This window comes from Carica papaya, chromosome 3, assembly GCF_054855325.1.
Source record: "Carica papaya isolate Zhongbai chromosome 3, ASM5485532v1, whole genome shotgun sequence".
Classification (NCBI taxonomy): Eukaryota; Viridiplantae; Streptophyta; class Magnoliopsida; order Brassicales; family Caricaceae; genus Carica; species Carica papaya.
In genome coordinates, this window is record NC_142311.1 from 32,063,286 (window position 1) to 32,078,768 (window position 15,483).

The 15,483-nt window shown below is 27.9% G+C and overlaps 1 protein-coding gene across 1 annotated transcript; it reads left to right on the top strand.

The window, feature by feature from the left end:
• Positions 1–7,961: 7,961 nt before the first annotated feature.
• LOC110824422 (flowering-promoting factor 1-like protein 1) lies at positions 7,962–8,882 on the top strand. The gene has a single exon (XM_022055008.2). It carries the CDS (start codon positions 8,206–8,208, stop codon positions 8,539–8,541), a length of 336 nt encoding a protein of 111 aa, XP_021910700.1. The 5' UTR covers positions 7,962–8,205; the 3' UTR covers positions 8,542–8,882.
• Positions 8,883–15,483: the final 6,601 nt, after the last annotated feature.

The following is a 15,483-nucleotide window of genomic DNA, read 5'->3' on the forward strand; positions in this document are numbered from 1 at the left end:
CCTATGGACCCCAATAGATACCAATAGGTAGATAAAAAGAGAAAATTATTATTCTCGTTAATTGAATATGAGATTATGATATTATTTGTGTTATTGCCTCTATAGGTCAGTTTTGAAAATTTTGCTACGGTAAGTGTACAATAAATAATTTTACTTATGATAAATGAATTTACTTAAATTAAGAACTTCATCAGTTGATTTCATGATTTTTTACCAACCTTCATTTCTGTATCGGTGAGTAACATGATATTTTTACTGCGTTAGTATAGCTCACTCATTCATTAATCATTTCAAATTAAGATGACCAATATCCAGATCTCGATCCATAAGAGGGTTACGAATACGATGCTCAATTATTTGCTTTCCATTATTTCTTTGCTTTTTCGTTGTCCTTTTAGAATGGTTATTCTCGTAACCTTATTGAGTATTCTAAATTATTGTGTAATGAAAATCCTAACGTTATTATTTCGCTTCCGCATTCAATTTATAATTTATTTCTTTTCAAGTTCAGAGTCGTTACAAATAAAAATATGTATTATAATATAAAGAATACTATCCAATAATATATTTTTACTAGAGAATTTAACTCACTTTTAATTTGATAAAAAATACCCTTATAATGATTTGTTCTTATGTGAGGGAATGTAACAACTTCTAATTAGTCTTGTCCCTGATTAAATTAGAATACATTAATCCTTCAGATATAGTTCGATGAATTATAGAATATATATTATGATTTTTTTTTTAAAAAAAATACCCTTCAAATGATTTGTTCTTTTGAGGGAATTGATCCCACATTCCAAATGTTTAATAACTTTATTCTCAAAATCAATGTAAATGGTCACATTCTATCTTTTATTTATTTTATTTTTAAAATTCAAAGTTAGGCATAAACATAACAATATATAGATAAGCAAATCATTCTTCATTAGCTTTAATTTTATTCCCTTAATAGCAAAAATTAACTTTGTATATCTTTCTTTTATAATTAGTCTTTCAAGAAATGACCTAAATTCTCATGGATAATTAACTATATTAAAATGTATGTACACCCAAGTTCCTTTAATAAATTAAATTACCCAATGAAATTTTTTGTCCTATTATTAATTCAAGTGGTTTATGGAGAATAAGTTCATATACATTTTAATTCGGTTCTGCAAATTGGAACCTTTATGAAAGAATTTGCTCTTGGATTTTTGAATGATTAATTACGCTAATTAAGTGAGGTAGTTGCATGAATAGTGGAATCCAGTTGCTTCTCTTGGCAGGAAATCAAGATTAAGGCATCATCCTATAATTAAGTACATTTAAAACCCTAACCACACAATTAATTAATTAAAATTTGGGTAGCTATAACTTATCTTTATATATATATATATATATATATGTAAATGGGTAGCTATACTTGTAATAATGGTGTGATTAGAAAGCTTAATTCTTTATGGGCATAATTAAAAAAAAAAAAAACAATCATAAAGTTATAACCTAAAGTCTTTAGCTTTTCAATTTTAACAAACAGTGATGCATACTAATTAATTAGGATTTTAAAAGTGCTAATAAGAGCTTAAAAGAAATTAGCTAAATAATGGGCAACTTCTTCGTAATTTTTAAAAATTTAATCAAAGAAAATCAAAACAAATATTTATTTTAAGCGATTAAGATCTTTTATCAGTAACTCCGGTTGGTGATAACCGAAACTTTTAAAAAATTAAACACTATTTTAAGTCTCTCAATTTGTTATTTGAAGTCATAGATCAGAGCTCGTGCTTTAGTTATAATAATATATGGTAGGGTTGGAATTGTCCTCATTCCTGCAAATAAAACTTCCCCATCAAAACCTTGACAAACCACTCTTAATTGGAAGCACTTATTCTCTCTAATATATACGTTGTAGTTAATCTTATATGTATCATTTTGCTGAGAACACCATAATTTGCCAATGTTATCTCTTAATCATAGTAATTCAATGAGTATAGGTATGAGGTTACTTGCCGATTCTAACTTGTCAACTTTGCCATGCAATCTAGAAATAAGCTCTTTTGGAGGTATCCACATGGCTTGATGAATTCATTGGTCTTGACACCACCAAATACCCCACACAACATGTGGAGGAATCAAGAGAGATATATGAAAGTTAAACTATTTTGTTTCTTTATTTACTTGTCCAAACTCACTACCTAAAATTACATTCATGTGTGTATATGTATATCTAAATTGTAAAAATGACACTCCTTTTTAAATAAAAAAAATTATATATCTTATTAATTAACACTTATACACCATTATTGATAACATAATTTTCTAAAAAATACGTAAATATTAATTATATAAAAGTAAATAACATAAATATAAATGTATATAAAATTAAATAAGATACCATTAACATTATAAGAGAAAAAAATAAGAACATTCACACTAATATCCACTAAAATTTTGTGGACACCTAATAAAACTCCTTTACAATACACACCATAAATTTCATGCAATGGCTTAGTTTTGTGTTTTAAGGAAAAACCAACAAGTTGTTTTGATTGATTAAGATGTTTTTTCAAATATACACACTTTTACATATATCTATATATATACAAACATATAGAAAAAGAGGGGAAAATATATGTAAAAGGTGAATAAGGTACATGTTGGGTTAAAAACAAGGAGGGAAAAATGCAAGATGGAGTTTGAAGGGACAATCACATGGGTTTGTAGGGCATGATGAGTGAATGTTTTCCAATTATGATCCTCAAATGTTTCATTTCTAGGGGATCAAAAGCCAAAGCATGTTTGAGAAAGTTTTGTCGTTTTGAGGTCTAGAAATTTAATTATGGCAAAACAAAATAACTATATCAAAATCTAAAAAGTTAATTCAACAAATAAAAATAACTTTATATAAACATTATATGAGAAAAAAGCCAATGTGGAATTCCTTGGTGGGATATAGAGATTCGTCTTTGTATGATGTGGACATTCATAATATTCCTTCTTCCACCTCATCCTTTGTGTCATTGGCTTTTCTTCCTTCAAAAGATTTCTAGGCTCCGATCTAAGCAGAGTATTTTATTTTATTTTTAAAATAAATTTGTTATTAATATAAAAAAAAAATCAAGCAGTCAAATTAAAAAAAAAAGTTTTAGAATACGTATTTGGGACCTACGTCCTCTGAATATTACAAATCTACTTCATAATATGATTGATAAAATCTTTATATATCAAATACAGATAGCATGAGTTTATGCAGAAAGAATGAATTTCATCATAATAAAAGTATACCAATAACATACAAAATATCTTTTTTCATTATACATAATAATTATTAAAGTGCGCATCTAAAAAAATCTAACTCATAAGTGACAAAAAAAATTTGACACGAAAAGAATCAATTATTGGACTTTTAAACTATGCAAAGCTTGTTTCAAACTTTATATAACTCGCATCTTCTTGCGCCCTTTTAAGAATTACTCACATATTAATGTAAATAGCGTAAGTAAAATTCTGTAACGTTGTTAATAAGTAATCATAACAAATTAAAAGGATGAACGAGTCAACAATATGAGGAAAAAATAATAAGATTTTGAAGAATATATTTGAGAATAATAAAGATGGTATACAAAATAAGAAAGTAATTGAGAGAAAATGAAAATGGGGTGGTCCAAAGAGATGAATTAGTAAAAAAGAAAAATCTCTTGAAAGAAGGCAAGAGAGTGGAATAAGTAATCCATGGGATATGCATGTCTGAGAAGAGAAAGGTTAAGTCTGTGTCAAGCATAACCATCTACCTCTCCTTCTTAATATAAAGTGATTATATATGTGCCCTAAAGCCCTACACTCTTCACTTTCCTCCTTTTCAATGACTCCTAATTCCTTTCACATATATATATATATATATATATACACGTATATCCTTACATGTATGCATATTTATTTACCTCTTTTCCCTCTATATGGGCATTTCTCAAATGATAACTCTATGTATATACATATACATATGTAAACATGTGTATTTAGTTTCTTACTTCCATTTATAGAAAGATTTACTGTATAAATCTTTTAAAAAGATAACAAATTTGTTTTAAAGATATGTAATTATTTCTAATCTTGTTTACTTCATCATTTTCTATATTAGAAATGGCAGAGGATTCTATAAAAATATCATTGTACCTATCTCAATCTCATTAGCTTTTAAGCTTGAAGCTTCTTCTTCAACCTATACATATATATATGTATATATAATTGACAAGCACACTGAAGACAATACATGGAGCTAGCTACCAGGGCACTTAGGAATATTATTGGAGGCCACAGTATACATATTATACATATATAAATATATATATATGTACACACATATATTAAAATATTACTAATATTGTAATTAAAAATCCCTAACTTTAGTTATTAATTAATATTTTTTGTTATAATAATATAATTAAATTTTTAATAAAAATACAGGAAACACATCAACTCTTTCACACGCAGTTACAACTCAAAATAATGAAAGAAATTAATATTAAAAGTTCAACCTATATAACATATACCATCCATATGTACTATAAGCAACTGCTTTTATATATCTATATCGTGCTTGCTTTTTTTTTTTTTTTAACAGAATTTACAGAAAACGTGATAGGCATATATGCTTTTAAAAAAAAGAATTTACTATATATATATGTGTGTGTGTGTCTGATAATATATATATAAGTGCGGGCGTGTATGTATGTATATATGTATATATATATATATATATATATATGCTACTATCATTTTCATCATGGTTCCAAATGGAGAAATTGGAAGGCAAATGAGAGGCGTTAGTCAACAACAGTTAGGCATGTCAGGAAAACCCCACACTGGTTCAATTCCCATTGCCAAAAAGATTAAATTGACTAATTAATTAATTAATTAATTAATATTCTTCCAAAAATTTTAAAAAAAAAAAAAAGAAAAAGAATTGAGAATCCCTTCCAAGTTTTGGTCCCACCCTCTCCACAATATTTGATCTTTGCCTACGGACCATTCAGAAATTTTGGAAATTTGTAGGGTATTACATATGCATGTTTATATACTTCTACTAAATCCTTTCATGCCAAAATGGGCATCTCTCTTTCCTCCTTAATTAAATTATATTCCATGACCATCTAATTCTATCATTAAATTATGTATGTATGTATGTATATATATATATATGTATGTATCATCTCTCTCCTTTTTCCTCATTAGATTATGTATATCTTTTACATTTAAAAAATATTGTATATGATAATTAGAATAACTAACCACACCTATCCTATAAAGGAAGTCATATCTTCCTAGATGATCTTGTCTTATATAGTTAATCCTAATTTTACTTATAAATTCGTATAATATACTAATTCACTCGTCTAGATTTTCATAATTTCAAGTTTATCTTAAACTTTAATAAGTGTAATTGTATTAAGTAATAAATAATTAAGACAATTTTTATTCGTAAATTCTTTAATATTCGAGCATATAAATATTAAAATTATCCCAATCAACTAATAAAGTTTTACATAAAATATTGTGATAAAAATATTATTTTTAACGTTGAGTGAATTTTGTTAACCTTCAACTCCGCTCTGGGTGTACTTTATTAAGAGAAGCATTCTTTTTCAATACAACAACTCTCATGTTGTATAACAAGATAAGCTACATTTTCTAAAGTTTTGGCATTAATAAATTAAAGATTTTAGAGATAGCAATCGGGTCATATTTAGTCTAACCTTAAAATTATTTTGGGTTTTTGCTCGTAGAAAGGAAGATAGATGACAACCATTCAATCGATAAAAAATAAGAATGTTATTAATAATATTATATGTACCGAAAAATAAATAATTCAACAAAAAGAAGTGGCAAAATCTTTTTCATGTTATCGTCACATTAATACATGTTTTTATGCAAACAAATTCTAATTATTCAATCACTAAATCTTTATGTTCATAAATGTGGAATTAGACGTGAGGTCAAATTTGGCATGACAATTGACCAATTCCTTGGGAAGACTTACAACTACACCGTCCATTAGGTGGGATTTGGCCTATTAGCTATTTAGGCTTAGAAACTTTTACACTAACATCCTTTTTGTTTTTGTTTTTTGCTTTTAGAAAAAAAAAATTAAATGAAAATAGTAATTTAGCATACATTTATAATTTGATAATATAAAAACATAAATATATAAATTTAAAATTACTATTTTAGGTATATTATGAATTGACGGTAATTGATGTATAATTTTTAATTTAATATAAATAAGAATTTAATTTATTAATATATCGATGGAACTACAGTGATAATTAAGTTAAATTAAATTTTAATAAATTTATTAATTTTTAAATATTTTACATTAATTAAATTTTTTTAATTATGATAAAAATAATAGTTGAAAATCTCATTTACATTTTTTTTCCATTAAAAAAAGAAACAATTTAGTAACTTCTTATAATTATTATGTTATTACATTTTAATTTTTGTTTTTTTTTCTTGTTATATAAATTAAAATTTCTGTAATTTAATTTAGTGTTTATTTTAAATATAATTAATGGTTATATTTGCATTTCTTCGTTAGTTATACCATAATTACCTAATTAATATATATAGAATATTATTATTCTACATATATAGAGATATTTAAATAATTATTAATGATGTAATATATTGAACAATCCATTTTATAATTCAATGCTATTAAACAAGATTTACATATTAATAATAATAAAATAGATTCAAATATACTTTTGTATGCAAATAAGTAAAGCTGATATAACTGAAAAAGTTAGTAATTGTAAAATTTATTTTGGTAATTGTTATTAATCACCTTATAATTAAATATTATCATACCATAAAGTTAAATACATATCCTCCTATATAAATAAGTAAAATTATTCAATAATTTTTTTTAAAAAAATTAATTAAAATATAATAAGGTGGCTTAATTTAGTAACACGTTATATATTCATCTCAAATATATACTTAATTTTTTTATTATTACTTTAGTTAGTAGAAACGTAAGGAATAAAAATTAATGTGGGGGGGGGGGGGGGGAAATAAATAATGTATTTAACTAAAATAAACTATTCCAACATCAGTAAAATTATAACATATTTTTCATGTGAAATAAAAATTACTATTATTCAATTTTTTATGATGAAAAAAATATATTATAATATATACATATATATGTATATATAATTAATTAGAATCAATTATCTCTAACTCTCTCTTTCCAAGATACCACGTAAACTCATGGAATACCGGAATCTTTGTCTATACACATACATATACATACACACATATATATTGAATGTGATATCAGTAGTGTACAAATTTTGATAGTTACGCCCACAATACCCATTTAGTATATATATATATATACACACACACAAATATACATATATATATATATATATATAGAAGCATGTACAAGTCTTTTTCTTTATAGCCTCCTCTAGAATCATTCTTATTCACGGTACTATTTGTTTTTTTAACAAAACAAAATGGAATGAAGATTCCTACTGTTTTTATTTTTATTTTTATCTTTAAAAAAAGAAATTATTTTTATAATTACCCGACACTTTAATTTGTATATAGAAGAGAAAAATACAAAGGAACAAACCGGATTCGATTCAATCCTGCTACATGTCCACGTGGCATAATAAATACTTTTAATTATTTAAGTAATTTTAGAAAATTAATTATAATTATTTAAATTTTATTTAAAAAATTAATTATAATAATTAAAAAAAATTTCAACTTATTGAAATTTATAGAAAGCTTGATTTTTTAGTCCTCTCTCCTTCCTGTACAAACTTTAAACCCTAATTCCGAAATGTCAAAAGAGTCAAGCTCTCCCACTGGGGCCCACAGTATGCTATCCCTGTGTCCAATCACCCCCCTTATATCCACATCCCCCCTTGCCGTAAACCGAAAATACTATCACCTTCTTCATAAAAGTATATGGGTCGTGTTTACTAAAATAAATTTTATCTCACAACTCACTTCACTTCTCTGTGTGTGTGTGTGTGTCTCCCTCTCTCTCTCTATATATATATATATACACCCATAACCCCCTACTACCCCATCACCACCTTCATCTTCAACCTCACAAAACCTCAGTACTACATATATATATATAGAGAGAGATATATATATATATATATAACAGGCTTCATAGAGAGAGAGAGAGAGAGAGAGAGAATGTCTGGTGTATGGGTGTTCAAAAACGGCGTCGTTCGGTTGGTGGAGAACCCAGGGGTGGAGTCATTGGACGGAAGCCGGTCAACGAACAGCCGGCGGAAGGTCCTGGTACACACGCCCAGCAATGAGGTGATTACGTCATACGCCGTTCTTGAGCGGAAGCTGACGTCACTTGGGTGGGAGAGGTACTACGACGACCCTGATCTTCTACAGTTCCACAAAAGATCCACCATCCATTTGATCTCCCTCCCCAAGGACTTCAACAAGTTCAAATCCATGCACATGTACGATATCGTCGTCAAGAACCGTAACGTCTTTGAAGTCAGAGATATGTAGCGCCATATATATATATATATATACATACACAGATATGTATGTATCGGTCCGTCCACTGTGTGCTTGTGTTTGTAAGTGTGAATCTCAGTGTGCTTTTTAATAATTAGTCTCTAATTATGATCAAATTTAGTTGGTTTCTTCTCATAATACTTCTCCTACGTGAGTTTGTGCTGCTGGATTTTCATCTGTAAGCGGATATATATACATATATGTATTCAGGTGTATGTGTGTGTGTGTATATATATGTATGTATGTATAGTGGGTTGATTTTGGTCATAATTACTAGGTTTTGCAGGAAGAAAATGTAGTTTGCTATATAAAAAAGTGTGACTTTGATGTGATATTTGTCAAATTTCTACGTAAATCTTTATTGCAATGAGAATTGGGATATTTTTCTCCTTCTCCCTCCTCTCTCTCCATCTATATAAATATGTATATGTATATGTGTATACATAGAGGAAGAAGCTGTAGCTATATAGCCCATGTTGTTGAGGGTGACATGAGTGTTTTCGTTTAACGTGGAAGCTGGAGTTATAATAACGTGGACAAAAGTGCGTTGACATGTCATTGGAATTTCATGTATACATATGTAGATATATACAGATACGGCTGAATCACGTCACATATATATATATATGTTAATTATGCCAATAATTTGGCATGACGAGACGGAAGACGGAATTGTAATAAAGGTAGTAAGATACATAAAAAATTTGGTTTTGTTTACCAATAACGTGGTGTTGACAAGTGTCATTTCCTGATTGGATAGACGTCTCTGTTCATTCATCCCCGTTTATAGGGAGACTGCGAGAGCTTAATAATGCTGCTCTCGATCCGTTCTAGTACTTTTAAGGCAGTGAGTGAAATTCCTAAATTGCCCATGCTTATAATTAGAGAAAACCAATAAAAAAGAGACACGTGTCCCATATAGGAACCAAATGTTACTAAAAATGGAAAGTAGTTAATGTCTAAAAATGGAAAAGGATGAGTTAAGTTGTAGTGTTGAGGCTCTTGGCTGTTTAGCCCATACCCGATGTAGATGTTGCCAGCTGGAAACCAATTCCATTAACCAAATGACGCCAAACCATATCCGGCCCCCAAATTTCTCAACCATGCATAAATTTTTATTTTATTTTTTATTTTTGTTAAAGTAATATTTCTCAAATTATTTCAACCAATAATTTAATTAATTATTCAATTTATTTTTTAATTATTTTCTAAAATATTTAAATATGACATACCCATCAAAAAATAAATAAATATTCGAAATAAATTAAAATGTCAAAAACTAAATTTTAGTTTTAATTTAAAATTTAACTAAAACATACTAATTAAAAAAGGAAATATACCAAAAAAAAAATGAATGAATCGTATGTTGTGGTTAATTTATTTTGAATTAACATTGATTGTAACATGAAAGACAAATTTTCAATCTCAACTAAGGAAGTGGCTTTATATAAATATATATATATATATATAAGTAACATGATAATTTGTGGGATTTTGTCCACATCTTTGAAGTTATGATTAATAATTCTTTACCCCATATATATATATATATGTATGTATATGCATATTTGTAGGGGAACAGCATCTATAAAATTGTCCTTTAATGAATCCATGTTAATAAACAATATGGGCCGATGTGTTACTTCTTTTTGGACTCCTTACGATTTTAACTTGTCTCATTTACTTAGACATGGCGGCCACCTTGTTACAATCTTAACTATGATATTTCACATCAAATAAATTCATTCAAATTACATTTTTTTAGTAAAAATATAATACCTAAAATTGATTTTAAAATTTTTAAATTAATATATAAAATATAAATTTTAAAATTATGAATTTTTATTTAATGTAAAAATTAGAAAAAAAATAGGTTGAGAATAAAATTGAAAATATTTTTTGTAAAAAAGAGTAAAATTTTGGGTTCTTATGATATTTTTGAAAGAAAAATTAGAAACTAGGGGTCAACACAATTTTAAAAAAATGTGTCACGTAAAACTGACTAATCAGCAGGCCCGACGAACCAGAACGCGATGAACGACATAGGTTAAAGGAAGACGGATATAAATACTTTACTTCACACCAAACTCTAACCTTACCCGCCAGCCCCCCGCCAGAGAAGAAAAATCAGTTGTTGGAGAAGGGAACCAACTGCAGCCCACCACCGCACCGGAGCCACCTCAGACTGCCAAAAAAGGTAAAAAAAATTTATTCTCTTGAAATTTGATTATAAACACCTCCATAACTAAATCAGAGCAAAAGGACCGGTGGATGAGTCAAAAACTGCAAGTAAAGCCTAGCGGTGCCACCACAGGAAAAACCAAAGCTGCCTCCGAAGAGCCACTTTTCGATTTTCGTTTCGCACGATTTTTTCACTATTGTAATCACCATTATGTTTTCTATAGGTTGGCCAAAAAAAATGTTCAACTGCGAAATCTGCCAAAATTTCGTCACCGGAAAATTTCTCACAGGGATGAGTATAAAATCGGTCGAAATCTGCCAAAAAATGTTAAAAACGGCCAATTCGATTCAAATCGTCACCTCCGTGCTGAAATTCTAAAATTGGGCAGAAAAGATTTTTAACACTGATTTTGGATTTTTTTGGGTATTTTTAGGTACTTGAAGTGTGTTTTAACCTCCGAATGAAAATTTAGGAAACTCAGGACCGCCAGTAGGTGCAACTGAAAATTTAGTGTTTTGGACACCGATTCGAGTAAGAATCTCTCACCTTATTCTCTGTTATGAAATTGAAATTTAATTATAAATAACACCGTATTTTGCATAATTTAGAAAATATCGATAATTAATTGCAAGTTACTAATGGAGGCGGAACCGATTATTTATTACTGTTTGTCATTTTTTAACTAATTGTTTGATATTACAATTTCGAATGCATGATAATATAATAAAATTAATAAGATGATTCGATTGTATTTTCTTAATGCATGTATTACTTGTTTTGCGTAATTTACATTTAAATTGTGAAATTAAAAATTAAATGTAAACGAAAAATTGTTTGATTAAGTGAATGAATGAATGGTAACCTTATTGGATATCTTGAGAAATGGTGAATAGAACGGGTACATAGAAAATCCTACCATGAACGTTCCTTTATACCGGACGGGGTATCGATGATTGATATTTTGGCACGCATACCAGATGCGGTATGGTGACGGCCCGTTTCATGCTTATACCGAACGGGATATTGAGGGATGATATTTTTGGTGCTCATACCGAATAGGGTATGAAGACGTCATGTTTCACTCTCATACCGGACGAAGTATTGATGGATGGTAGTTTTGATGTTCATATCGGACGGGGTATAGGAACAACTAGTTAGTTGACAATATTGAATAAAGGTTCACGCGTAGTGGGAACATCCCTATGAACCCTCATAAATACCAGTAGTTAGATAAAAATGAAAAGTTGTTATTCTGACTAACTGAAAATGAGATTATGATATTTTTTGTGTTATTGTCTCAATATGTTGGTTTTGGAAATCTCACTACGGTAAATATGTAATAAATGATTTTATTTATGATAAATGAATTTACCTAAATTAAGAGTTTCATTAGTTATTTTTATGATTTTTACCTATTTTCATTTTTGTACCGGTGAGTAGCGTGATATTCTTACTGGGTTAGTATAACTTACTCTTTCATTAACCATTTTAGATTAGAAGAATTAAGATTCAGATCTCGATCCACAAGAGGGTTACAAATGTGAAGATTTATGATTTATCTATTAAGTTATTCTACTTATCAATCTTTATTTATTCTATCAATTTTAATATTTTCTTGAAATATTTAATAATAATCACTCAATTTATAGATACATATACACATGACTCATTAGTTTGGGCTTGTCTTTAAAAATGGCGTAGTTTATTTTAGTTTGTTCAATTCAACTTTTATTTTTTAATAATAATTAATTATGAAATTGAATTTTTAAAATATATTAATTAGGAATGATTAAAAAAAATTAAAACGATTTGAATTGAGCAAAACGGAAGAGATGCCCCGGAAAAAAAAAAGGACATGACGAATTCTGACACAAGACGTAATTTGCCCACATTTCTTGGAAACTATATATACATATGTATATATATATATATATATATATATCACACACACCCGTATATACACACGTTATCAAATTCACCGGTTTTATGTGGATAGAGGGTAGAATCAAAAGCTCTGATCAAGATATAGAGTCGAGTTGACAAGTTGGCCTCGTCGTATAGATTTATTTAGCGAATATAGATTTATTTAGCGAATAGACATGGTCCATGTCCAAACCATATATATAGAATCTTGGAGAGACAACTACAAGCCAATATATATATATATATATATACGTATTAACAAAGACAACCCACTCTCTTGTGCGTGCATATATATATATATATCTACATATATATGTATATACAGATTGATTCATGAGTAAGAGTTCATGAACCTAAGTCTCACCAATCTTCTTGGGCAATAACGCAAGCTTCCAAACCACACGTGCTTCAGAAGATCTTTTAAGAGCAGCTATATTTTCTGAATATACATATACATTCCTCCATGTACATATATATATATACATATATATTCGTTTGAACAGTCTCATGCATAGGATTGACATTCTATGAACGTAGTGGCACAATAAACTCGTGCGGATAAGACATTTATCAACCCAGAAAAAGAAGAGGAAAAAAATCATTAAAAAGGTGTAGAAATATAATGAAGATGAATGCATGCATGGCTGCTGCTCCATGCCACTGGGAGCCCATTCCCTGGACTGAATGGGTTGTATGAACTTTTTCATTGAACAGTCATTTCGTGGGCTTCGGTACTTGTTGCTTAAATTAATGTTTGTTTTGCTATATACATATACATATATCTATATATATTACCGGTAGAGATATTATCCATTACAAGAGTTTACTTGGCAGATAATTAAGTGTATTTTTCTTTAGATATTAATCTATATTTTTTAATATAAATTTCCAATCATCTAGTCAGTATATAAATATATAATTTACAATAAAAAAAATATATAAATTATTATATTAATTTCAGTGTATGAACATTGACTTGACTTGACTTGGGTTCATTTAGTAAGAGAGATTTAATAATGGAAGTCATAAAGGAGGTTATGGGGAAGAGAAAGCTGGTCTTTCAAACCTATCCAGTGAGGATGGGGCAAGGGAGATCCTGTTTTGTCTTCTTATGAGTTTGAATCATGGTAGCTGTCTTCTCTTCAGATTCTTTGTCTTCTTCGTCACATATATATGCTTTAAATTATTATATTATTTTATAATTTTCTAAATAAATAAAAGGGTATAATACAAAAAAATAAGTATATATATATATATATATAGAGAGAGAGAGAGAGGAGTATAGCTGGGTTTATCCTCGATCCTTTTTGTCTTTTTATTGACAACAACACATTATCCATTGGATAATTTCTCACTTTTGATCACCTCATGCATGACATGAGCAATGATGTATACGGGAATCTAAGACAACTCTACCAGACATATAATCTAAACTATATATATATATATATATATATATACACACACACACACGTAGATATATATGAGTAAGAAATTAAAAGAGCTTAACCCATGACAATCCCAAAAGATGTTACATAATCTAAAACTAAGAATAAAAAGAATTTAGAGTTCTTCGAGAGAAAAAAACATATGTTCTAAAAAAAGTTCAAAAGAATTTTGCGATGAAATGAGTGATTTAGTTCTTTGTTTAGTGATATTGGATCCCACATAATGATGAGGAAGTGGGTGATGAAAATGTCTTAAAACTTATGCTTGTGGAGTTTATTATCTTCCATGGTGGTTTATCTCTTGACTAAATTATAACTTAGGTGACGATATTGGATGTTACATTATAGTCCTAACAAAATTGACTATCTTTGACCACATATATATATATATATAGAACATATAGATACTCAAATAATGAATAAATAAATAATAGAAAATTGATTAATTATAATATTAAGATGTTAGCATTTCCTTAAATTACCCTTTTAATAAACTATAGTAAATCTCAAACTTTAAAACTCTAAATTTATTTTTCTAAACAAATTTTGAAAGAGCTTTGTGACAAACTCCAAGGAGAAGAAAGAGATTTAACAATAAAAATTTGAAATTGAAATTAATATTAATTGATTTTTTTTGTATTAATTTGAAATCAATATATTTTCTACGAGAGTTTGGTAATATAATTTTTTTAGTTTTTCTACTATAACTTTATTATTTTAGCAAATTATATATCATTGGAAAGCTTCTAGTAAAAAGTTTATATCAAAATTGCAGTCAACTAAATTGTGTGGTAAGAGAAAATTAAATTTAAAAACAGGAGGTCCAACTTAATGGAGTCGAAAAATATATTTCCAGCCATCATCTTGGGTGATTCTTGGATAGATCTTATAGCTATTAGAACAAACTTTTTAATGATACTAAGTTTGTATTTTGGTTCATTCTAGATTGAGAGATATCATGATATAAAATTGGATTTCCCATCATCTTAATTTAAATTTTTTTAAAAAAAAAAATTGAAGACATTCTATTCTCAAGTCCCTAAGAATTTTATTCAAACCCGATCTTTCTAAATGAATTTGAAGTTGAAGTTTTTATATGTTTTTTAAAAATATAATAATATTTCTATCTATTTTTTATAATCTTTATTGAAGTAATATATTTTTAAAAAATTCATGAATTTCATAATTTTGTTTGTCATGAAGAGTGTACTTGATTTTTAATGTTCTAGAACTTCAAAATTTTATAGAAAATACTTTTTTCACATGCTCTTAATAATTCTAAGGGATCTACACTATGATATATATTTTATACTGAAACCTAATTTTCTAGTTTGTTTAAATTAAATCTAAAAATATCATTTTTGTAAAAATTTTGATACA